The sequence below is a fragment of the Cricetulus griseus genome, chromosome 2 (assembly GCF_003668045.3).
Source record: "Cricetulus griseus strain 17A/GY chromosome 2, alternate assembly CriGri-PICRH-1.0, whole genome shotgun sequence".
Taxonomy (NCBI): domain Eukaryota; kingdom Metazoa; phylum Chordata; class Mammalia; order Rodentia; family Cricetidae; genus Cricetulus; species Cricetulus griseus.
In genome coordinates this window covers 298,733,925-298,761,090 of record NC_048595.1, presented here as the reverse complement: position 1 = coordinate 298,761,090, position 27,166 = coordinate 298,733,925, and the positions used below count along the sequence as shown (strand labels likewise).

Here is a 27,166-nt window from a genome sequence, read left to right as displayed (position 1 = left end):
TTAGCCAAAACCTCAATTTATTAACTGAATATTTAATTGCCCTGATTTCTTAACTGAATAAACAGTTACTTCAATTTTTCGAAAATTGCAACTAAAGTTAGGAACCAAATAAAAATTACATATTTCTTTGCTTGGCACATGTGTAACAAGTGGATGAGCAATTCAACTAAAGAAAGTCAATTTTGCAGCATTTTGAGGAGTCGTGCAATCTAGAACAAAAGTATTCTCTGGGAGTTGGCTTAACTGTTACTATGATATTGGGGAACAACAGAAAACTGAACACATTCAAATATTTATTGTTTGATTTTGAGGTTGTGTATCTAAGATGTATTTCCAATTTTAATTATAAAATGTACTGCCATTTTTAGAAATAAAATAAGTACATGGATGCATATGCTATTTCTATATACCTTTTCTACCTTAAATGCTTTATACAAGATGTCACTTTTTCTGGTGAATATTTCTCATTCAATGTGAAACAAATTCATACTTTGAGATAATCAGCAGTTCACTATAAAACTTAGAAAGAGATATTAAAACAACAGTTGAACATTAGAACAACACTAGATAGAAAAATTATTTTGAAAATATTACATTTTGACATTTTATATGTTGTTTTAACTTTAAAACATTTTATTTGTGGGCATCAAAACACTTTTTAAATGCCAAAACATTTACTTATTCTACTTTTCCTCACCAAACAGATTAATCATAATCAACAAATTTCCTTTCATTTCCCCCTCATTAAAAGAGGAAAACAAAGCTTTCCAAGTGCAATCATGTTTTCTTTTTTTTGTCAGATATATTTTCATTATTGATGACTATATGTTAAACTCACAGTTAAACTCAACAAAGAAAACTGAGACAGTACTCATTTCAAAGACATTTAAACCTTTATGCTCTTAATATTCCAATATTTTCCCTCATTGCTGCAAAACAATAATCATCATACAAATAAGGCAAATAATGACTTAATCATAAGATTACGCTTTAAATATACTTCTTGAAAAGACATGATAAAATTACAGTATGCAATAAAACAGAACTATAAATGCCCCCAGAACAAAGGAAGTTTCACTTACATCCACAGCTCTCTTAATAAAAGGGATCTGTGTGCCACTGTCCAGATCTTCATTAATAATAAGCCTTCTAGCCCACTGACCTGCCCTGACAACACCACTACCATGAATTAAAACCATCAGTTTCTGTGGATTTGTCAAAGCATCCTCACTCATAAAGATAAAACTCTTTGGTTCACTTTCAGTGGCATCTACCTGTAATCAAAAAAAATTAAATAATAAATAAAATGTTTCTTGATCAAGCATACACACAATGAGAAAACAATTAATGGCTACTACAAATTACAGAATGGTTATTACAGAATTATTAAGAAAAACCTTTAAATTAAAGAAAGATCTAGCAATCACATATTCAGTGGACAAGCAATACAAGACAGTAATTTAAGTATAAAAATACATTAAAAGAATAATTAAAATATGAATTTTTACATTTTATTATTTATTTAGTATTATATTACCATCTTAAATTGAAATAGCTAATTTTAAAAAGCTTCCTGTGATTCAGATATTATCCAACTGTTTTTTTCACCCACATTTGCAATCCACTGTGGCAGTCACTACTATAATAATCATCAATAAATGAAGAAATTGCATTTAGATAAACTTAGGTTACAAGATTATACTGCATGTTGTCCCTAATTCTATAACTGAAGCATATTGCACCTATGATAGAAAATGGGAAACCCAAACTGGAATATATAGCTACTTAAATACTTTAGCCAAAACACTGTAAACATTCAGATTGCAAACTTGGGTACTCAAAAAGTATCCTGTACATTCTGAAAGCTTATCTATGTATCAGTTATTTACAGCTTACTAATACACAGGTGCTCAACTAGATTTCAAAGATACAAGAGATACTAAGAAAAGCCAATTTCTGAACCTTTCATGTCATATGTACAGGAAGCTCTGTGGTATTCTACATCAATAACAGCCAGTACTCAGAATGGAAGCCATATACAAACAGATTAAAACCAGAACTGATAACTAGTACTTTGTCCTCCACCCACAACCACACATTGCACCAGCTCATTTGTTCATGCAATTATCAAAGTTAGGACACCACACACATACAACTCCACAAAACTTCTCTGGAATTAAATCTAAAATTTAAAAAAAAATCTAAATTTTCCCAGTCATTCAGAATGCACAGAAATAGAAAAAATAAACTTTCTCTACTTTTAAAACAACATTAGTTTTATCATCTGATTTTGCTATTTGTGTAAACAGAACACAAACAGCAACTGGATTAGTAGGAACAGAATGGGTTGAGCTTAAGAATAGTTACTACTGTTCAGTAAAGCCTTCCATGTCCATAATCATCATCTCAAACATTTCACCATGAATTCTCTAGTTCCTTTCACTGTCTTATTCTTCTTCATAGCACATGTGGCAATCAAACACAATGCATTCATCCATAGGTAGATAGGTAGATAGATAGATAGATAGATAGATAGATAGATAGATAGATAGATAGATGCATCTGCATTCATGCACATGTGTGTGTCTGTGTGTGTATACTCACTCATCCTCTGCTCTCTACATTACAACGTAATCTAAGAAGAAGTAACATTTGTAATTTATATTCAGCTACATTCTCTGTCTAGAACAGGACCTAGCATTTTTTTTTTTTTTGAGACAGGGTTTCTCTGAGGCTGTCCGGGAACTAGCTCTTGTAGACCAGGCTGGTCTCGAACTCACAGAGATCCACCTGCCTCTGCCTCCTGAGTGCTGGGATTAAAGGTGTGCACCACCAACGCCCAGCCAGGGCCTAGCATCTTATAGGTACTCAGTAAATAAAGAATAAGCTTTTGAAATATGGACTGTTACTATTGGTAGTAATGGCCTTTAGATACAAAGAATTTAAATAATTCAGAGCACTAATATCTAGAATACACAAAAAACTAAAGAAAATCTAAACATAAAAAATCAAATATTAAAATGGGACCTGAATAATGAGTTCTCAAAGAAGACATTAAAATGGCTAATATTTTTAAATGTGTTAAACATCGATAGCCATCAGGGACATGCAAATTAAAACTACTGTCAATTCTATCTCATGCCAGTCAGAATGGCTATTATTAAGAACACAAATTTTAACAAATGCCACAAAGGATGTAGTCAAAAACACTTATTCACTGCCAGTTGGAATTCAAATTTGTACAGCCACACTGGAAGTTCAGGGGGAAAAAAGAAAAAAAGACTAGAAATAGAACTAGCATATGACCAAACTGTAACAGTCCTTGACATACAGTCAACAGGATTCTACACCCCACTGCAGAGGTACCTGACCACCATGCTTAGTGCTGTCCTACTCACAATAGCTAGGAAATGGAATTGGTCTACGTGTCTATCCTTGTTAGATGAATAATTAAAATATGGTATGTATACACAATGGAATTTTCTTCAGCTCCAAAGAAAAATGAAATTTGTAGGTAAATGGATAAAACTGGAAAAATATATGCTAAGTAAGATAACCTAGGCACAGAAGGACAAATGCCACATGTTGTCACTCATATGGAGACCCTAGTACAGTATCTTTAGATTTATGTGTTTAACATGGAATACCTGTAGAAGTAAGAAAACTAGAAAGAGACCACTAAGAAGGGGCATTCCTCAAGGAAAGAGAGGTAGCAGAACATAAATAATAAAAAGCCAGAGAGGGAGAATCCCACGGGTGGAAATGTTTATGAGAGATGGGCTAGAAGATGGGGAGATGATGGGGTAGGGCGACAAAGTTCAACAAAGTGAAAGGGATTTGAAACTAAGTTTTAATTGGTGTATAAAAGCTTATAATATTTTTTTTAAAGAACTAGGGAGAAATGCTCTGCATGTTGTCCATAAAAGCCTGGGGTTAATACACAAAACTGCCAGTGACAGACATGAAATACTTCCTTATGAATTACTGGTCAGGGAATCCCTTTGAGACCCCAAGAACAAGACAGGCTTCTGCCACTTATTCCGCTCAATTATCCATAAGAACTAATTAATAATGTCCCATTGTTGAAGACATGACACAGCATTCATTACAAAATACAGCATAACCAAGGAAGAAATGAACTGGGAGCTTCCTCCCTGCTGGCTAGGTCTCAGAATCCTGAAAGGTACCACCGTGCAAGCTCCTGGCATTAAATATCTTAACCAGATATAAAAGAGCCCAATGTACTGGAGTGCTAACCTAGGCAAGATGTGCCCACTGGTGCAACAGTCTCTGATTGGATCTGAGGACTCCTCCACAGGAGTAAATTCAAACCCGGCAATTTATAGAGCCAGATGCTGAGAGGGTCTTAAACGTTAGGGCATGGGAGGCACTTACTGGCATAGCCGTATACTGCCTTCTAAATACTTATACCTTCAAACAAATACCATCCTCAGCCTTGATCAAAGAAGCAATGAATGGCAGTGAATGCTCTAGTCTTGAAAATAAGTGGCAGCTGATTGCTCAGCCCTAAGAAGAACATTGACAGGGGACATTGCAGAGGTGAAATGGAAGGAATATAAGAGCCAGCAGACAAAGAGAAGGGCTGTGAAATGCTATCTTCCGACAATGACAGAGCCATGACAATCACAATGCCACAACTGATCTTACACAAGTCATGGCATCTGAACTAATCATGTACCTATACAACTATTAACACTGGTAGATTATGGAGAGAGGCAGCCATTGCCTTCAGTAGTGCACCCACAGGTGAGCCCACCAGGATCTGATGCATAGTTATAAGCTGATGGTCCCCAAATAGTACAGCTGTTCTCTTTGTCTGAGATACAGTCTTGTGTAGCTACACTGGCCTCAAGCTTCCCACAGAACAGAAAACAACCCTGAGCCCTTTGTTAACCCCCGACTCCAACTCCATGTGCAAGGACAGCAAACATGTATCACCACTCCCAGCTTCAATCAACATTTTAAGCAATGGAAAACTACTTTGAATTTCAGCATAATCTCTTTAAAACTAGAAGAATAATTATTTTTGAAGAAAAAAATACTATAAAGCAATTCAAGAACTTTTATGAAAAAGATGATAGCAGCCACAAATAAACTTTACTTAAGCAAATGAAAAGCTGAAAATGTGTGAAAGTCAAAGTATACGAGAAAGGACAACAATGAAGGCAAACACTGCATAGAAGAATGTCAGTGATGAAATGGGAAAAGCGATATGTGAGCAAATCATTGGACAGCCCTGACTACAGGAAAATAGAAAACTGACTCTGAACACGATAAATACAGTTTGCACTGTATAAGTTAGTGCTAAATTTACATACCAAAATGTCTATATGAATAAAATTGTTTTCCCTCACTACTTCAATAGCCTAGAAATGACTACAAGAATGTGACACTGACTGTCAATCTTTTTTTTCCATTTTTTTATTTGAATTAGAAACAAGATTGTTTTACATGTCAATCCCAGTTCCCTCTCCCTCCCCTCCTCCCCTGCCACCCCCCCCCAATAAAACCCTACCTATCCCATGCCCTTTCTGCTCCCCAGGGAGGGTGGGGCCTTCCATAGGGGGGTCTTCAGAGTCTGTCATATCCTTTGGGATAGGGCCTAGGCCCACCCCCATGTTTGACTGTCAATATTGTGTTTCCTCCTATGCATGTGCAAAACACAAGCATGATCATGACATTGACTGCCAATCTTGTGTTTCCCAAAATGCTGCCACATTAACTGTGGGGGAGGGGTCCCTCTACTTAAATTAGGAAACAAAAACTTAGTTTATTAACAGGGAAGAGGTTTGGTAATATTCTTTCAGTAGAAATTTTATCACTTGATTCAATTTCTGAAGGACATTTAACGAGTGTTAGTTTAATACATTTGTATTTTGTCCTTTGACTATAATGTTTCTGGCTCTCTGGAAACCTTTAGACATACTTTGGTCTCTAGATTTAGACCACAAATCACAATTGGCTATATTGAGAGTGCTTTATGATGGAATTTAATTAATTTTCTATAGAGAAAATCAGAAATTATATAGAGAAATTTTTATATATTTGAATTCTTCAATTTAAATTTAGTATACAAATTAAAAGTTTAGAGAGACAGTCATGTTATATAAGTCATGAAATTAGTACTGCTTAGTTTTGCTTAATAAATTTTCTCTTGCTTTTTAAACTTAAAAAAATGCTGTCTTTCCTAAATGATTAAGAAGAACAAATTGATATAGGTTGTTTGCTTGCTTGCTTTGAGGTTCACCATGTAGCTTCAGATGACCTGAAACTCAGTAAGACTTCGAGGCTGTCCTTGAAATCATACAGATCTGCCTGTGTCTATACGTCTGCACAAAAAGGGCCAGGTTCCCAGAGCCAGAGCCGGTATGCAGGACAGTTGCCCAGCAGAACCTATCTGAGTCCTCAGAGAGGACTTCTGCTCCAGAATGCTGAGGTGTGGGCATCTACCCATAAGTTCTAGGATTAAAGGCATGTCCCTCAATATCCAACTTCAATATACAGTTTTTACAGAAAAAGAAAGGACACCTGAAGCCAAGAATTCTACCTTCCCCTAGGATAGCCATACTAAGTGTCAAAAAGATGCTAAAATTTAGGCTTCTGTTATTTCCTAAAAGAAGCTCTGTTTCAAACTAGAACAAGAGATGGCTTATCTATGGCATGCAATGTTTTTTTTATTCTTACATTACAAGCACTGACAGGGTCTACAACGTAAGACTTCAATAAGCACTTACTAAGCTGAGGGAATTGAGAATGGAAAGCATTATTATCTATCAACAGAGATTAGCTTTAGAAGATTCAATGAAAAATAGTTTTTAGTAGAACTATGCAATCAAAGGTGAGATTTTAAAGAATTAAGATATATTCACACTCCTCAATAGCATGACCCAAGATATTTTAAAAGCTCACAGAAGTTATCTATATGCAAAGTTTTATATATTAAGTCAATTTCATTGTCATCTGAACTTTTAAATCATAAAATAAGAGTTTTCAGGAACAGCAAAAATTATCTAATCTATTCCAACCAACATTTTACATACAACATTACTACTTCTTCATTTCAAAAGCTTAGCATTCATGATGTAAATTAAAATTACATATACACATGCAATAACAATTAGAAAAAAGAGAGCCATAAACTTAAAAGAAAGAAGGGTCTGTGTATATTGGAGTGTTTAGAGGGAAGAAATGGAGGAGAGCAATGTTCTAATTAGATTATAAGCTCAGAAAAAAATAAAAGTTCTGTTTAGAATTTGAGTCTAAAAACAAATCCCATTTTTTTTCAAGACAGTGTTTCTTTGTGTAGGCCTGGCTGTCCTGGAACTCTCTCTCTAGACAAGGCTAGTCTTGAACTCACAAATATCTACCTAACTCTGCCTCCTGAGTGCTGAGATCAATGGCATGAGCTACCACCACCCAATTTAAAACTTTCAAATTCCCAAAGAAAAGGGTACAAAATGTCCCAGTCTTCTGATAAAGAGGAAACAAACAAACAAAGAAACAAACAAACAATAACAACAACAAAAACAAGAGCCAGGCAGTGGTGGTGCATGCCTTTAATCCCAGCACTGGGGAGGCAGAGGCAGGTGGATTTCTGTGAGTTCAAGGCCATCCTGGTCTACAGAGCTAGTTCCAGGACAGCCAGAGCTGTTATACAAGGAAACTGTATCAAAAAATAAAAACAACAACAAAAAGAGAAAGAACCAGGTATGCAGGGGTGGCAATAGTCACAGGTCAGGAGGAGGTCATTTGGGCACAAGACTTGCCCAGGGGCACAAATGTTCAGACAGCAGAAACAATTGCTCTGAAACAGGCTTTAAGATGGGCTGAAAAGGAAAAGGTGAATATCTACACAGACAGCCAATATGCTTTTGCCCCAACTCATGTTCCTAGACAGATACACAGAGGAGCCAACTCAGCTCAGAGGGAAAGGCTATTAAAAATAAACCTGATATCCAGGTGGTGAGAATGCACACCTTTAATCCCAGCACTCAGAAAGAAGTGGCAGGTGGGTCTCTGTGAGTCTGAGACCAGCCTGTTCTACAAAGCTAACAGAGAAACCCTGACTCCAAAAATGCAAAACAAAAACAAAATAAGCAAACAAAAATCAGGAATGACTTTGGGAATGTAGAGAAAACAAAGCACTTTATGTAGAAATAAGGGGTGAAGAGATGGCTCAGGGGTAAGAGCAGTACTAGCTGTTGTTCCAGGTGGCCATGTTCAATCCCCAGTGCCTACACACAGTCACAGCTTGTTTAGCTCCAGGTCTAGGGGATCTGATGCCCTCTTCTAGCCTGTTCGGGCACCAGGAATGCAGGTGGTGCATAAACATATATGCAGGCAAGACACACATTAAAATATAAAGTTAGTTAAGAAACTAAATGAAAGGCAGTTTCAAAGAATCAAACAATACTTAAAGAGTTAATGAATGACTATTACAATGTGAAGCACACCAATCTTTACGAAGCAAATAGAAACATTCAGGTGAATTGAGATAAGGTAAAGATAACCCTCTCTGCCATCATGTTAAAAACAGACCGGAAATCCTTGTTCATCATTTCCACTGAGAGCATTACTTTATAAGAACTAGTGCTGAAGAGTAAAGTTACCTACAAGCAGTGAAGTGTCAGCATCTACACAGCAATACCTTTAATCCACAAGAAAAAAATTTCCCCTGATTTGAAAATCATTTTACATGGAGAAAAGCATTTTATTTGAAATAAACATTATTGAAAATTGGACTTACTGGAATAGAGATTTTTTGCAAGTGGCAGTCCTTTTCCAGGAGCTCGTAAACATATTTTGTGATGATCTAAGGAGAAAAGAAATAAAATATTAAGATCCAATATCATCCATTATCAAGATAGATTTGTTTTGATAAATTCTTTAAAGTTATTCCAAGTAATTATCTCTTGAATTTCCCCTACCAATGTTCTAGTATCATGCAGACTCTTCCTAAGCAGTGTAATGTGTTACCTTCTGTTGTGCAGATGACAACTAAGGATCAGAATGAGTTTTACATTCACAGAAGACACAGAAGACTTTCTCGGTTGGAAATGAATATTCTGAAGCTTTTAGGTGTTTTTAGAAACTGTTCCTCCTACAATTTCTTCATAGATGTTATATGTAATGTAATTTCTCAAGGGGCTGGTATCTCCACATCCATTTGAGCAAGAAAGAAAAGTGTGTGGAAAGTATTACTAGCAGAAAAGAGAAACCAACCCAGCCAAGACAAGCTCAGTTGACAACTCTCAGTTTGTGAGAGTCAAGAAACATGGTCTCCTCAAAGACATCTACATCCCAACTCCTCAACATTTGTATGTGGTAGGTTACATGGTGATAGACCTGCACATATTATTGTTAAGGACCTTTGGAAAATATTTACTGGGAATAACAAAGTAGGTCAAATCAAATCATTTATATTCTTAAAAGTGGAAGTTAGAGAAGTATGCAGAGATGACAGGGTTTGAAAGTTAAGGTTTGCTGGGTTTAAAGGTTCAGAAGAGCACAGGCCAAGAGCTCTGTCCTCTGGGGACCTGTAGTTGGCAGCCAAAATAAACATAAGAGTTCAGTGTGATCTATGCAAGGAGCTAAATGGTGCCAATAACACAAAAACAAGGACACCATTTCTTTCTAGCCTAAAACTGATTATCCTGACTTCTACAGGACTTCTGATCCACAGAACTACATTACAATAAATCTGTATGGCTTCTAGCCACAAAACAAATGGTAGTTTGTTAGAGCAGCAACATAAAATACATGAGTTATTTGGCAGGCAATAAACAAGGATAGTAGGCCTGGAATAGGAGCAACTCTTTTAACAGGCAGTTTGAATGGTCATTCTGAAAGTGTTTCTCCTCCCAAAGACATCTGTAAAATATCTCACATACTAATTTCAGAGGCAACCTATATCGATTTTTGTGAAACAAAATGAGTTTTTTAAATAACATTAAGATATCGATTGCTTTGGTGTCATATCCAGTAATCTAAAAATAGATCATTTAGCCTGCTTTCCTTAAAGAGGTTAAACACACTCATCTTATTTCAGAAATAGTTTCATATATGTATGTGAAAAAATGACTGGTAACAGTCATTTCAAAACCAGTAACACATTAAACTATGCAGTTACTAGTCTAATAATATCTATATACTTTTATGTGGTAGCTAATGCATGTTCCCTATAATTTCACTGGAGGACACTGACAATATATTCTCTAAAGAGTACTAAAAACATGTAAATTCAGAGTTAAAATCATATATGAAGCAATATAACAGTGGCCTATCATTTTAAGAGAAATTACTTAAATGAGATTAACTAAAATGACTAGTTGGTACTCTTGAAATCTTTAATGTATCTTTATAAACAACAAAACTAATTAAATTTGCATGCAAATATCTGAAACATAGTTTGACAAAAACAGTTAAGATTTTGAAAATTAAACCTTATATCAATATAAAGGATAGGACCAGAAATAATTACTTATTTTCATATTATAATTCAAATACTTAAATTTGCTTATATTTGGGTTACAGGACAAGTGTCTGCTCTGGAACTTAACTATATCAAACCACATAATAAAATCATTTATACACTAAGAGAGAAATACTGCCTATGACAGTTTTAGTTGTCAGCTTGACTCCATGTGGATTCATCTAAAACCCAAGCTGCTAGAAACCCCTGTAAGGGATTTTCTCCATCAGATGAAGCAAGAAGGCCCATCTTAAACAGGGACCATACTCTGTGGCATCCCACATAAAAGGAGGTAGAAGAAGGAAAACTGCTTTATGTCTGCTTTCCTTCACTATTACTATCATATTTGTCTATCCTGTTGCTGTGGTTAATATTAAATACACCTTCTTCAAGATTACAATGTAGACTAAAGACCACCAGCTCTCCAGGAAATCTCTATGACTCCAGCACCTGACTGACACTGCCAAAACAGCTATCATAGAGAAATGAACACCTACCAGATTCTCTGCTATTCTACTGTTGTAAGATAGCTATTGTTGAACTATGTTGAACTACATACTATAAGCCAGTATAGTGAAGGGATGCACACTCGGCCTGGACATATGGGGGAGGGCCTAGGCCCTGCCCAGGATGATGTGGTGGACTTTGGGGGAACCCCTGTCATGAGCTCTACCCTGCCTTGTGAGTAGAGGGTGGATGGGGTAGGGGGCAGGTGGGGGATTGGGGCGAAGGGTTGGGGGAGGGGTGGGAGAGGGAGAATGGATTGACATGTAAAGCAAGCTTGTTCCTAATTTGAACTAATAAAAAATTAATAATAATAAAAAAGAATGTAACCACCAACACTAATAATACTCTTACTCCAATAGCAGTACTGAAATAAATCACTCTACCCAATCAAAATTAAGATGGGGTGGGGGAAACAACTATGAAGAATCTAAGAAAGTGCCTCACACTGTTTTGAGATTGGGTTTGAAAGCTGTAAAGTAAATTTGGCTTGATTGATTCACAGCAATATCAAATTTTACTTCTTAAATTTATTACCAATGAAAGTAAGAATTATATTGGGCTCTTTAGGAAAGTAATAACTTTAGTGCAAATGATAAAATACCAACATCAGTACTGCAACTATCAAACGCATCTCCTAGAGATAATTCCTAAATGCTAAGAGAATCTTGACCATGAATATAAAAGCGGATGAGTTGAATGAAAGGGAAAATATTAAAATATTTAAATGTGTTCATGAAATGCAACGTTTCCTGCAATCAAAGAAAATCACAGAAATCCAACTCAATAAACTGCCCATTAATAAAATATTCAATAAGGCACAATAAGGAAAAAATGTTAAAACACCTAACATTAAAACTTTGCAGCATTTTAAAATCAGTTCAAAATATTAAAGTCAACATCAAATGAAATCAATTTAATTGACCATAGATCTATAACAAAATAAAGTTTTATATGGAGTTATATTAAAGGTTGATATTTCAGAAAATAGGACTAGTTCCTAACACAAACTTTATTAAAATATGTATCTGGAAGATCAATCTTCACTGCATTTTTAACCATCTAAGAGTCTGACCTCTGGGTGCCCAATTGACCAAGTGAGAAGGAAGACACATGCTCAACACAAGGTGTGTCATTCCATGAGACGGGGGTCCAGACTGAATAATAAGGGGAAAGGGACAACGCCATATGAGGCCACATTGATCTCTCTGATTTTCTTACTGGTCGCCACAGTTGTGAGTAGGTAACCTCCTGACATGGTACACAGGACATGGTTCTACACCTAACCTTCCCTGCTGTGATGAACTGTCTTCCATGCACTGTGAGTCTAACTAAAGCTTTCTTCCCTAAAGCCCTTTATGATCACAGCCAGGAGAAAAGTAATTAATACATTATCCATTTAGTAATACTCAGATACTCATACTCAGTTATGTACATATAAAACATCAGTTTATATAAAAGTAAAGATTACTTATAAAAGTAACAGTTTAAAGTCTTACAGCATTAAAAAAAAAAGTGACATTCAACTCGTCTGTAACAAATGACATATAATTGGTAGGAGACCCGATGTGAGTGACGACTTGATGGAGAACATGTTCATCTAAAGCAGCAGAGAAGAAATACTCACAAAACACAATTTCTACCTTCAGTAACAAGCAATTATGGTTCAATCAAATCAGTTTAGTATTACAGCAGGAAAAATAGTATTTACATACTATTAAAAGTTAAACAGGCTGGACGTTGGTGGCACATGCCTTTAATCCCAGTACTCAGGAGGCAGAGGCAGGCGGATCTCTGTGAGTTTGAGGCCAGCCTGGTCTCCAGAGCAAGTGCCAGGATAGGCTCCAAAGCTACACAGAGAAACCCTGTCTCGAAAAACCAAAAAAAAAAAAAAAAAAAAAAAAAGAAAGAAAAGTTAAAAAGATGACATTCTCCATAATGAACTTCTTATAAATTAGTTACATTTTGAAAAAATATGAGAAATTTAATAGTTGTTACAGCATAACAAACTAGTAAATATTAAATAACTCTTGGCACAAACACACACACACACACACACACACACACACACACACACACACACGCCTAATGAGGTTCTCTTTTTACTTTCCCTACTTTTATGTTTAAGATAAGTCTTTTGTAAAAACATATATATAATATATATATATATATATATATATATATATATATATATTTGTATTGTTACTTTTAATTTCTACTGCCAAGTTTAATTATTGAATTGATTTTATTTTGTACCTTTTTTTTCACATGCCATTTTTTATGCTGTTTTGGGTTTTTTGTTTGTTTGCCATTTCCTCCTTACCAAAAAAAAAAAAAAGTTTTCACCATGTTCCCTAGGCTCTGCTCAAACTCCTGCACTTGCATCCTTTTACCCCCGCCTGTAGAGTACTTGTAGAAACAGAACTAATTAGTCCTATCTGGGGTTCTCTACTTTTTGATAGTTAATTATTTTTTTTAAAGCTGCTATGAACATATTTAAGCAAGTGTCCTTGTTTTATGGTGTAGCATCCTTTGGCTATATGCCCAAGAGAGTTATAACTGGGTCTTAAGATAGATCAATTCCCAATTTTCTGAGGATCCACCATATTGATTTCCATGCTAGCTGTAAAAGTTTGCACCCTCACCAGCAATGGAGGAGTATTTCTCTTGCTCCACATCCTAGACAGCATGAGTTGCCACCTACTTTATTGGTATTAGCCTTTATGAAAATTATAAGATGAAATGTTAAAGTAGTTTTCATTTGAATTTCCCTAGTAGCTAAAGATGTTGAACATTTAAGTGTTTCTCACACTTGAGATTCCTCTATTGAGAATTCTGTATTTTAGAACTATTCCCCATTTTTCAACTGAATTACTTGTTTTTTTGATATCTTGTTTCTTGAGATCTTTGTATATTTTGGATATTAGTCCTCTGTCAGATGTGGGTTGGTGAGTGGGCAGACATTGTGTAGGCTGCCACTTTGTCTGATTGACAGTGTCCATTCCCTTATCGTTGACTTTTCAGTTTCATAAAGCCCCATTTACTAAATGTTAATCTTAGTTAATGCATAATCAGTGTTCTGTTCAGAAAGTATTCTATTGTGCCAATGAGTTCAAGGCTATTACCCATTTTCTCTTCTGTCAAGTTCAGTGTATCTGGTTTAATAGTCTTTGATTCACTTAGACTTGAGTTTTGTGCAGTGTGAAAAATATGGATCTGCTTGCACTCTTCTTCATGCAGCATCCATTTTGGTCATCACCATTTGTTGTAAATGCTTTCTTTTTTTCCAGTGTTCATTTCTGGTTTCTTTACCACAAATTAAATAGCCATGTATATGTGAGTTTATATCTCCATGATCAATTTACTTCCCTTAATCACCACGGCTACTTTTATGCCAACAGCATGCAGTTTTTATACCTATAGTTCTGCAGTACAACTTAAAAACAGGAATGTTTGGACCTCCACCAGTCCTTTTATTGTTCAAGATTGTTTTATATATCTTGGGCTTTTTGTTTCTTCCCTCTAAAGGAAAGGATTATCCTTTCAATGTCAGTAAAGAATTGGATTGGAATTCTGATCAGGATTGAATTGAATCTGGGGACTGTACTGAATCTGTAGATTGCTTTTGGTAGAATGTCCATATTTACTATGTTAATCCTACCAATCCACGGGAGCATGGGAGATCTTTTCATCCTCTTATATCTTCTTTGATTTCTTTCTTCAAAGACTTGAAGTTTTTATCAGACAAGTTTTTCACTTGTCTGATTAAAGTTACCACAAGTTACTTTATCGTATTTGAAACTATTGTGAAAGGTGTTATTTCTCTGATTCCTTTCTTAGTCCCTTTGTTGTATGTACACAGAAAGGCTACTGATTTTTTTAAAATTAATCTTGTATCCAGCCATTTTACTGAAAGTGTTTATCTGTTGTGGGAGTTCCATAGTAGAATTTTTAGAGTAACTTATATATACTCTAATCTGCAATTAACAATACTTTGACTTCTTCTTTTCCAGTTTGTATCCCCTTGATATCCTTGTCTTATTGCTCTAGCTAAAATTTCAAGTACTTTATAGAACTGATATAGAGTTCTTTTTCATGATATATATATTCATTCATATATATATCTTTTTCATGATATTAGTAGAATTGTTTTAAGTTTCTCTCCATTTAATTTGATGATGACCATAGGCTTGCAGAAAATTATCTTTACTGTGTTTATATGTTTCTTGTATCACTAATCTCTCTAGGAATTTTATCAAAAGGAAGTGATAGATTTTGTCAAACACCTTTTTGGCATCTAATGAGATGATCCTGTGTGGTATTTTATTTTAATTTGATTATGTGATGGATTATGTTTACTGATTTTTATATATTTAACCACCCCTCCATCTCTAGGATGAAGCCTACTTAATCATGTTCTTTTTGATGTGTCCTTGGATTCTGTTTGCAAGTATTTTATGGAGTATTTTTGCATGCATGCTCATAAGGGAAATTGATCTGTAACAACCTGTCTTTCCTGAGTCTCTCTGTGGTATACATATCAGTGTTAACTGTGGCCTCATCAAATGAATTTAGCAATGTTCCTGTTTTTATTTGTGTAACAATTCGAGGAGTATTGATGTTAACTCTGCAATGAAACCACCTGGCCCTGGGCTCTTTTTGGCTTGGAGACTTTTAAAGAATGTTTCCATATCACTAGGAGTGTTATGTCAATTTAAATTGCTTGTCTTATCCTGGTTAAACATTGGTAAGTGGTACCTATCAATAAAATTATCAATTTCTTTAGATTTCAATTTTAGTGGCGTACAGCTTTTTAAAGTATATCCTTATGATTCCCTGGAGTTCCTCTGTGTCTTATGCCCCGCTTTTTTTTTTCTGATCTTCTTAATTTGGATATTCTCTTACTTTTAGTTAGTTTGCATAGGTTTTGTCTATTTTCTTGATTTTCTCAAAGAACCAACTCTTTCTTTCATTGATTCTTTGTACTTTTCTCTTTGTTTCTATTTTATTGATTTCAGCCCCCAGTTTGCTTATTTCTTGCTGTCTACTCCTCTTGGGTATGATTACTTCTTTTTGTTCTATAGCTTTTCAGGTGTGCTGTGATGAGGGAAGTCTTTCTGTGTATATGTTTGTCTTGTTAGTCGATAAAGCACTATTGATCAAAAGGGAAGCAACATAGGTAGGACTAGGAGTCGAGGAGGATTCTGGGAAATGTAGTAAAGAGAAGAGTCGCCATGTGACCCTGAAAAGAGAAGACGCATACCGCGTATTTATAGGTCTTTATAAAATATATAGATTAGTAGTTATGGTTGATAATTAAGACTGAGCTAGCAAATAAGAAATCCTAGTCATTGGCCAGCAGCATTGTAACTAATATTAATTTCTGTGTGTTATTTGGGGGCCCTAACATGGTGGCAGAACTCAGGCAGCTGGTGGAAAGAGTTATCCTTACAATGCTGTTAAGCAGTTTGTATGAAATCTCTCTAATTATGTAGGCACTTAGTGCTACGAACTTTCCTCTTAGTACTAGTTTCATTGTGTCCCATAAGTTTGGGTATGTTGTGCATTCTTTTTCATTGAATTCTAAGTAGCCTTTAATTTCTTTCCTTATTTGTGTCTTGACCTAATTTTTATTCAGTAGAAAGATGTTCACTTTTCATGAGTTTGTAAGCTTTCTATTATTTCTTTGGTTAATGATATCCACACTTAAGCTTATTCAATATTCCTGTATCTGTTGAGACCTGCTTTGTGTTCAAGTATGTGGTCAATCTTGAGAAAGTTTCATGAGGTGCAGAGAAAAAAGTGTATTCTTTTCTGTTTCAGTGAAATGTTCCAGTATTTCTCTTACAAACTTGGGTGTCCTTATGTTTGGGGTTCGATGTTAAGAACTGAAATGACATCTTGGTTGATTTTTCATTTGATGGGTATACAGTGTGCTTCCATATCTTTTTTGATTCAGTTTAGTTTGAAGTCTACTTGTTAGATATTAAAATGACTGCAACAACTTGGTTCCTAGTTTCATTTTCTTGGAATATTTTTTCCAGCCCTTCATTCTGAGCAAAGTCTATCTTTATTCTTGGGGTGTTTTTTTGGATGCAGCATAAGGATGGATTCTGTTTTTCAAATCTATTCTGTTAGACTTTGTCTTTTCTTTTTAATTAATTAATTTAATTTTTTAACTTTACATATAAATCCCAGAACTCCCTCCCTCCCCTCATCCTGCTCCCCATCACCTTCCCCTCACCCTAACCCCCATCCACTCCTTAAAGAGGGAGGGTATGGCCTCCCATGGGGAGTCAATGAAGTCTGTCCATCACCATAATGAGGCCTGACCAAGGCCCTCACCCATTATTCTGTGTCTTTTTATTGGGGAATTGAGACCATTAATACTGAGAGATACCAATGACCAATGATTACTGATTCCTGTTATTTTGTTGGTGGTGCTGGTGGCGGTGGTGAAAAAAGAAAATAAAAATGTACAAACAGTATTATCAACCTTTCCTCTGCCTCACACAAGATATGTCTGAAAAATATTTGTAAGTAAAAAAAAAATTACATATCCTGAAAATGACATCTTATACAAAATGTATTTTGTATCAAATATCCACCAGAATAAATTTTTTTCAGAGCACAGAAAAACTCAGTACAAAAGGACAATGGCCCAGAACAAATACCAGATGACTATAAGAGGTTAATTTTAATGATCAAATTCATAATTCATCTAATCTAGGAACTGCCAAAATGCTTTAAAGAGATATTCCACTTAACATGCATGTTAACTGCTGATGAGTAAAGATGACTACAAGATTCTGGAATGCAATATGCTCATATTTAATGGCATCAATACACATGTAGGAAATCCACAATAAATTAATTGCCCAGTAACTGTGATGCTTATAAAACTATTACTTGGCTACAATTCCATTCTACTTTTGGATCTGACCATGATCTAGGAAAAACAAACAGCATAAAACATATTGTTCTTTTCTTAGACAGGTACACTTGACTGCAAAGACAATTTTAAAAATATTATGTTTTTGTTTTTGGCACAGACAAACATTTCACAGCATTATTCATATTATTTCTCTTCCCTAACGTTAACATACTTTAATGCCATATGTGTACAAATTTACTTCTGTTCATTTCAACTTGTAACTAAACTTTATAACATAGAAAACTGCTAAAGTAAATTAATCTCATTCCACTGAAAGGCTTTTTTATTTCTAAAATAATATGGGTGATTTGCCAAATGGCTAGGGTAGTAGCTCATTATACCTTCCGGGAGAATCCAAGTTTGAGGCTTATCTTGAGTTCTCAAATGAAACAGTAAAAACTTGGGTATAATCAAGGGTTTGAAGGTACAGATGAAATATAAGTGAATAAACTTGCTGGGAGGATGTTCATTGTTTGGCCACGTGATGGGCAATGTACTGTTACCCTGTAACAATTTATATTTCTATAACTGTTACATGCTATATCAACTAAGAGAACTTATGTCTAAAATACTCAAAACCATTTCAAGAAAGAAACTCTTGTGCTTCCCAGAAAATACCTAGCACCTTTTTGTTCCCTTAAATTCATAGTAAAATTTACAAAAATATACAGAGATTTCTCACACACCCAGTACCCTAAAATACATAGAGCCTGCATACTATGACTGGGATTGCAAACCTATCCACTAAAATGAGCTACCTCTCCATTTATTTATTTTTTATTTCAGCAGGTGTTTATAATTTTCCTCATACATTTGTTCATATTTTATTAGATTTATATTTCAGGATTTCATTTTGCAGGTTATCATAAATGGCATTGTGTTTTCAAAATCTATCTGTTAGGTGCTAGTTTATGAAAAGTTGTTGATTTAAAAAAATAATTACCTTATTTCCTACAAAACTTCCATAAATGTTACTAACTCCAAGAGAGGTGTTACTAACTGCAAGTTTAGTTTCCCAAGAGATGACAACATCATTGGTGTAAAAAGTTTCAGTTTTATTTCTTCCTTCCTGTACTGTACTCTTATTTACCTTTCTTCTGTTAATGCATTGGCTACAACTTCTACCACCACGGTGAAAGAAATGGTGATAAAAATCACTCTCCCTTGTTCCTGATGTCAGCTGTGTATTGTTGATAGATACTCTTCATGAAACTGAGGAAATTCCACTCTATTCCCAGTGTATCAAAGGTTCTTATCCTGGTCTAGATTATTTTCATATGTATCATATATATTATATATAGTAATGTATATTATGTATTATATATTATATATACTTGGCATATGTATAATATATATGATTAATCATGGCTGCTTTAAATCCCCAGTCTAATGATTCCAGTCTCCTCTATAGATCCATTTTTGAAGCTTACTCAGTATCTTCCAGGTATATTTTATGCCAGTGGCATGAATTCTAACTTTTTGATAGTCTCACATGAAAATACTATTAAAAGGCCTTTAGAAGAGATATAAAGTGTCAGGTCAGAAATACTTGTGATGAGGCTCAGTATTTTAGTAAGTGGTTACATTTGGACTGGGTGCTGCAATGGGCAAGTTTAGCAAGGCTTTTTTCCCTCAACTATACAAGGCAGGACTATAATAAACTTACTGAACAAATACATTTTCTCTGAAAGGCATATTATGGCCGTGTGTTCAGGTCCACTAGCTGACACTGAAAAAAAAAATGTGAACACTACTTTAAACAGTGAAAACAACAATAAAAAGAGCAAATATGAAAGACACGCCACTAAATTAATTAACAAATTAATTAATTCATCTACTACACAATTCAGCAGTTACACACCTGAGAAATTATTCTAAAAAACTCACATTTATCCAGATATAATCCACACATAAAGTTTTATAGCAACTTTTAATGTACCAGTGGCCAACTGGAATTTTATCAACTGACAAACAGTGAAACTATAATGAATTTACACTCTATAATAATGCTCAGTAACAGAAGAAATAAATATTAATCCACACAGTCACCTCAATGAATCTCCAAAGAATTATTAATCTCAAAAGATTACACATTCTATAATTCTATATAACACACATCAAGTGATAACAGAAGTGAACTAGAGAGAGGATCAATGACTGTCAAAGCTAAAGGCAAGTAGGAAATAATGTGGCATGATAAAAGAACAAAGTAAGAGAATCTTGAAAAGGACATATTCTCTATCTCAACTATGTATATTTCAATATAAAGAATGTGATATTGTACCATAAATTTGCAAGGTGTAGCTTTAGATGGAAAACACAGGTCTATGCTCTCTCTACAAAACCCCAACATATTATTTCTTTTTTTAATCATTTTTTATTTGAATTAGAAACAAGATTGATTTACATGACAATCCCAGTTATTTCTTACAACTGCATGAGACTCTACAACTCAAAGTAGAAGCTTAATAAAAATAGTAAAATGTAGTCACATGCTGAAACACAGTAAGAAGTCATTACTGTTCTCTGTGGTAATGGGTTTTATTCTCTGAAAATTTTGGCATTTTAACACCACACCCATTATACTTTGACACCCCCACTCCTGCTGAAGCCTTTCCTCTTCTGTTAATAAATTTCCGAATGTCATCTATAATGCTTTGAATAGACATGCCTTTAGTACAAGTATTAGAAACTTTTCATGCAAAATCTTACCAAAGTCTGTGGTATATTGTTCTCTAAAACTATTCCAAGATTTGGTTTTGAAATTTCTATACAAGAAAAACATATCATGTTAGTCATATATAGTATCTTCAACTAATTAGCGGTAATAATTATAAATCTTACTTTTATGTAACAGTTATAAGTAATTCATATCATTATGTTCTAATAATACATCTACATGTTTTCCTATCACAAAATATTAAGATCACAGTGATTCTCAAGATAATTTTAATGTAATTCTTAATTATCTTCTGGTATATATGATCTATGTATAAAGGTAGTACTGGTTCTAACTTCAATTAACCAATTTACCTCACAATGTGCTTCCTGCTGCTACTATTCAGAATAAACCTAAATAGACAATCACTTCTTGGCACTTTGTAAAAGATCTTTTGATAACATTTTAGCAATATGTTTTTGTTCAAGTTTAAAGAATAAACTCCTTTGAGGGCGTTGAAAAAATTTGATTTTGATAATATGCTATTTGCCTCCTAGAAATGACAAGATTGTGCAGCAAGTATAATATCTCTGAAACTTACATTTAGCTTTACAAAACTTATACCAGAATGAATTGGGCTCTTTCAGGGAATAATGGCATATGTACTTGTTCAGACTGAAAGTGTACCCAACCCTCAAATGAACAGTGGTGAAAGGTATACCATTCAGAATCTAGCTTTTACATGTATAAAAATAAAGTAGTGCTTGGAAATACTGTCCCCAAACTCGTGTTTTAGAAGAAAACTGCTCTTGATTGCCTTCTTCAGAGCAAAATGAGCCTGTGCATTAATGACCACCACTACTGTTATTACTAAATCTAGGAACTTGCTGCTTCAAATTCCTTAGAATAAGAACAGAAGTCTACAGAGATGGACATTCAGAACTTGTCACATAAATAAGAAACAGACTTCTGGAGAAGAAAGAGACCAGGGGTGGGCAGAAGTAACATGAAAGTGGGTAATAAAGAGTGAATATGATCAATGAACATTATATACATATTTAAAAATGTAATCAACCTTTATTTCATTCTTAATTGATGCTAAAAACGAAATACCACACCCTGAACTTACATATCTATAACGTTAGTATTATATATTCAGTAACCTTGGTAAGTAAACATTAATAAAAATCATTCCATTGATTTAGTAAAATGAAGCCACAATGTCTCAAGAGATTTCAAACATCCCATCTCAAAAACAGGAAGATTCTCAACACAAGGATTTAAGAGCTTACTATGCTTCCTAGTTTATACACAACTTTTCAACTGTTGATACATTTCCCATATTAAAATCAACCATAAATAACATGACTATAATTTATCCTTTGAGACCTTTACAGATGTTTCATAGAATTCACCAGCAAAGCCACCTGAACCTGGTGTTTTCTATTAGAAAGAATAGTAAGGATTTTTGGCAGACATGGGACTATTTGAGTTTTTATTTCATCTTTAGTTAAATTTTATGGCTTGTGTTTTGCAAAGAATGTCCAGTTTATGTCAGTTGTTGAGTATATTGGCATAAAGTTATATATAACACTCACTCACTATTGCCTTAATGTCTATAAGAGATATATTCCATTTCTTCTTTATCTTCCTCCATCCTCAGGTAACTCTGGCTACCGAATTATCATTTTACTAAAAATATCAACCATTTTTTGCTTGATTGATTTTCTCTTCATTGTCTGCTATCAAATTAGTTTCTGTCATTATTTTTGTATGTGTATAGTATTGTATATATTCACATGTGTGCCTGTGAGCATGCGTGCATGTGTATGTGTGTGTGCTGGTGCACATACACATGTGTGCACAGCGTATGTGGCCCACCCAGATTTCATCAATGGCTATTCCCTCAACTACTCTCTGTTTTGAGACAGAGCCTCTCACTGACCCTGGAGCTCACAGACTCAGCTTGACTGGCTGGTCAGCAAGTCCAAGGCATCACAGGGACTACAGGCTCACACCATGGGCTTTGGGGCTTCATAATCAGGTATTTATACTTGTATAGCAAGCATCCCAGGCTGACCACAGCACCTTCTCTATTGATTGTATTATTTCTTTCATCATCACACTTGGGATTTAATTTGCTCTTATTTATATAGTTTCTTAAGGGAAAAGCTTAGTACATTGACCTTAAACCTTTCTAATTTTATAATATAAATATTTAGTGCTATAAATTTTCCCATAAACACTTCTTTAGCTATACCTCCGAGTGCTGGGAAGGCGTGTGCCACCAATGCCCAACTGATAGCCTTTTCTGGTAGATGGTGGAAACTTTCCAAGGTAAGGCCAGGTATCAATAGGTCAATGGAGGTGTGCCCTTGGGGCACTGATCTCAGGCTTTTTTCTCAATCTCTGTCTCCATCTAATACAGCAGTTCTCAACCTTCCTAAGGCTGAAACCCTTTAACACAGTTCTTCATGTTATGGTGACCCCAACCATAAAATATTTTCATTGCTACTTCAAAACTGTAATTTTGCTACTGTTATGAAGCATAATATAAATGTTATCAAAGTCAGAGGTTTGCCAAAGGGATTTCTACTCATAATGCTATTCATATTGCAAGTAAGTGCTTCTCTCTGCCTGCTTATTTAGCTCTTACAGTTCTCTCAAATTTGCGTTACAGCTATAGCTTATTAATTTTTAACTGGTTACTTTGAACAACAATTATAGAAAAAGAATTATGAAAGCTATTATGATTTAATTAAAAAATAGGAGGGAAACCTATTTTCAAAATCTTTAGCCTTTTCTAGATAGCAGACAGGAGAACCTGTTATTATTAAATGCTCTCGTGGCCACTCTCCCAAGTCAAGGGCATGGAGAAAGAATATTTTGGTTCCTGAGTGGGTGATGTGAATTATTTTGTTCACTCTGAAAAGAGCCCAAAGGGTAAAATCCAAGTACCATTCTAACAACCTTCTGTTGCTTTCCTTTTAGTAGTGATATCTGGAACCACAGTCTATGTAAAGGAGAGAACTTGGTAGTAATCTCAGTAGGAAAACAAAGGATAAGGGAAAGAATGCCCAAACTTTAGAGAAAGGATCAAGTATGAAGTCTGGAGCCAGAGGCATGGAAATCAAACTGGAAGTCATTGCTAACAACCTTAGAATACTTCTAATCAGAAAGTAAAGCCACTCCCATTGGGTCAGTGAACAGTTAACCACCATGTGAAGTCTGCGTTTTAGAAACAGTGTTTCAGCACAAAGGACAAAATAAACCCCAATCCACTTCTCAGAAAGCTAGAGGTCTAGTGTGAAGGAAAAGAACATTCGTGGAGCTGCTCCTTAAGGGGAAAACTACACCAAAATGACAAACCACTCCAAAGATGACCAATATTTAGTGACTAATCTCACAAATACCTTTTTTCTTTTATCTTTCCTTTTATTACAGGAGACTATTCAAAAAATATTGCATGCTTAAAGCATGATACTATTAACACCTTTTTCTTCATATTTATCACAATGGAGTTAAGCTCCATTTACACTTACATGTGATGATTCCAATTTATATTTGCTGTTCTTATCATGGCAAGCTGAATTCCATAGCTTGCTGTCATGATTTGGTGAAATCTCATCTTGGTGCTGGTCTACAATAGGACAATATAGTATATGAATGATCTAGCTGTATCAGGAACTGGAAAATAAGCCAAAACTAATACACATAGCATGGTGGCAAATGTGACCAATAAGAGTGGCTGCTAAATACAGCACAGCCCCAAGGCCCTGAGCAAATGTTACTAGAGAGAATAGTTATAGACAGGAGCCACTGTCTATATGTTCTTTAAGCAAGCATCAATGGCTATCTTTGCCTTTCCTATAAACTGAACTTGAGACAAAACTGGTGGTTGGCTGCTATGGTTACAAGGGGTATATATTCTCTATTGGAAAATATTGTTAACCTCTATCCATAAAGCTGTATGAAAAAAATGACAGATTTAAATGAGGCCTGAACAACAGCAGGTTATTTCTGAATTGCAAGAAGCCAATCAATGTCATTGTTTCCTGTGATCAACGCTAGACATAATTTTGGAAGTGTCCCCAGCATGAATTCATGCATCCTGGAACTTACAGCAAAGACCCATGAGTGCTGACAACCAAGGACTGCTGGGATTTTGAACAAGAAAATTACCAGATGTCACAACATGACACACACTTGTTGAAAAGCAATGGTTTGTTGTTATCCTTGAATTTAAAATTGTCTTTGTAACTAAAGAAAATAATACTCAAACACCCATAATTTAATTGGGGGGGGGAGTCATGGCAATACATCCTAATTGTAGGAACACAGTACTAAGGAACTTTTCAATATAAAATGCCAACCAGAGGAACACAAGTATACTTACATTCAAAAGTAGCCAGTTCTTTCTTAGGATGAATTTTAGAGCCACCTATACCTTTAGATTTTAGTGCCACACAGGTACACTGCTAGGAGACAAAAACCTTTTTGAGATGGGTATTGATACTTGCCTGTAATTCCACCACCTGGGAGGCAGAAGAAGGATTACAAATTCAAGACCAACCTAGTCTACATAGCAAGACTATTGTCAAAAACAAAGGGTTGGGGATGCAGTCAGTGGCAGTGAGCTTACTAGCATGTGTTGTCCCTGAATTCTACCCTTAGTATCAAAAAAATCACTCCATTTATAGATGGCAGGTACAAGGTACAAGGCCTTACTGGTTGACAGCTACCAGTTCACTTGGGTAGGGGAGAGTGGAAGCAGCTTGATTGCATGCTTTCATTCTTGTAGTGACAGAAGAATTAAACAACAAAAACCCTATGGTTTAAATGTGTTATGACTGATAGGTAGTAGAGAATAGCTTACATGGGCAGAACTGTGGAAAACTGAACTTTGCGGTAAAGGCTCATAAGCACTGCCATCAATACATAGAGTGACTTCAAGGGAATTTGAAGAAGTTGTAAAGGTTCAAAATCGGAGTACATTGTAACCAACAAGTAAACACATCAGTAGGCTTTCCTGATGCTGTCACTCAAGCGATAACCTATCTATATAAGGTGGAGCTACAGCCAGCAGTAAGGACTGATCATTAACACATAAACCATGCTGGCTGGTTTTATGTCAATTTTATACAGCTAGTCATCTGAAAGGAGGGAACCTCAATGAGAAAATGCTTTCACAAGATCTGGCTGTAGGACCTTTTTTTAGTTAGTGGTTAATGGGGGAGGGCTCAGCCCATTGTGGGTGCAGCCATCACTGGGCTGAGCAAACCATGTAAGCTGCACTCCTCCATGTCCTCTACAACAGTGCCTGCCTCCAAATTCCTGCCATGTTTTAGTCCCTGTCTTGACCTCAATGATGAATTGTGATGTAAGACAAATAAACTCTTTCCTCTCCAAGTTTCGGTGGTCATAGTGTTTCACCACAGCAATAGAGCCCTGACTAGGACACACAGCTTGTACCCTCTGAGAAATAAACAAGAAGGAGTGTATATCTCAGAAAGAATATTGACCACAGGCAGCATAGGAACAGAACAGCTCTGGACTGAGCTTTACACCCTGGTGATAGACTCAAACACTCAAAAACAAAGCAAGATCCAGGGCAAAACAACAGAATAATAATTTGGAAAGCTAAGTTACATTTATTCAGTTTTAAAAATGCATGTAACGGTACACAGTGTTCAGCAATAGTCAAAGAAACAGCACAGTTTTTAGAAGACTAAATCTTCTTTCCTACTTCTTCAATTCTGCCCAAGCATTCAAAGCTGCTGCATGGCATAAAGCCAGGTTGTGACCATCATATAGGGATTGCTTTCTGTATTAGCATAATCTCCTTCTCCAAGAAGTCGACCTTGGGAGATCTCCATACCTCTAGCTCTACTCTATTGTTCAATGGTCTTGGCCTTTTCTTTCCACCAGTTCCTTCATTGTAACTGATGACTAGGCTCTCCAGTCTTTCAGGATAATTCTATTACAAGTTGACCACTAGTTTAACATCTGCTTTATAAATGGTGAAAGCATGCCATAGGAGACTATGGCTTCCTTATATCTCCTTTTTTTGTTTTGTTTATTTTTGTTTTTTGAGACAGGATTTCTCTGTGCAGCTTTGGAGCCTATCCTGGCACATGATCTGGACTGGCCTCGAACTCACAGAGATCTGCCTGCCTCTGCCTCCCGAGTGCTGGGATTAAAGGCGTGAGCCACCAATGCCTGGCCCTTATATCTCCTTAAGTCTAACATTGCCACAGGAGTCCAATCAGCTCTTTCAGAGCCTCTATCATTCAGCAATTCCTGTAAGGTTACTGGATATAATAAGGTTGGTTGTTTGAAAACCTTAGGCTGCTCCTCTCTAAACTTATAATGCAATTCTGAAATTAGTTCTCCTTTAAATTCCTCTGTCTGGGCTTGAATATCTCTATCCATCTGTTTTATTACGTTTTTCTAAGCCGTATATCTTGGCACTCATATCTAATAATTTTCTAGAGATAAACCAAGACTTAACAAAACAAGAACAGGGACTATAAGAATGATAATTAACATTCTATCAATCCTGGTTAAGTTGATTATC

The 27,166-nt window shown here is 35.4% G+C and overlaps 1 protein-coding gene across 11 annotated transcripts in view; it reads right to left on the bottom strand.

The window, feature by feature from the left end:
• Positions 1 to 27,166, bottom strand: part of LOC100752273 (cotranscriptional regulator FAM172A) — a 384,532-nt gene that overhangs the window by 306,610 nt on the left and 50,756 nt on the right. For 10 of the 11 annotated variants that reach the window (XM_027401807.2, XM_027401804.2, XM_035440471.1 and 7 more), the window contains 2 exons: positions 8,768 to 8,833; positions 1,083 to 1,274 (listed from right to left, as the gene is read on the bottom strand). In XM_027401807.2, the coding sequence (XP_027257608.1) occupies positions 1,083 to 1,274; positions 8,768 to 8,833 (258 nt within the window). The remainder of the gene's footprint in view (positions 1 to 1,082; positions 1,275 to 8,767; positions 8,834 to 27,166) is intronic. The other variant, XM_027401810.2, reaches the window with a different exon arrangement.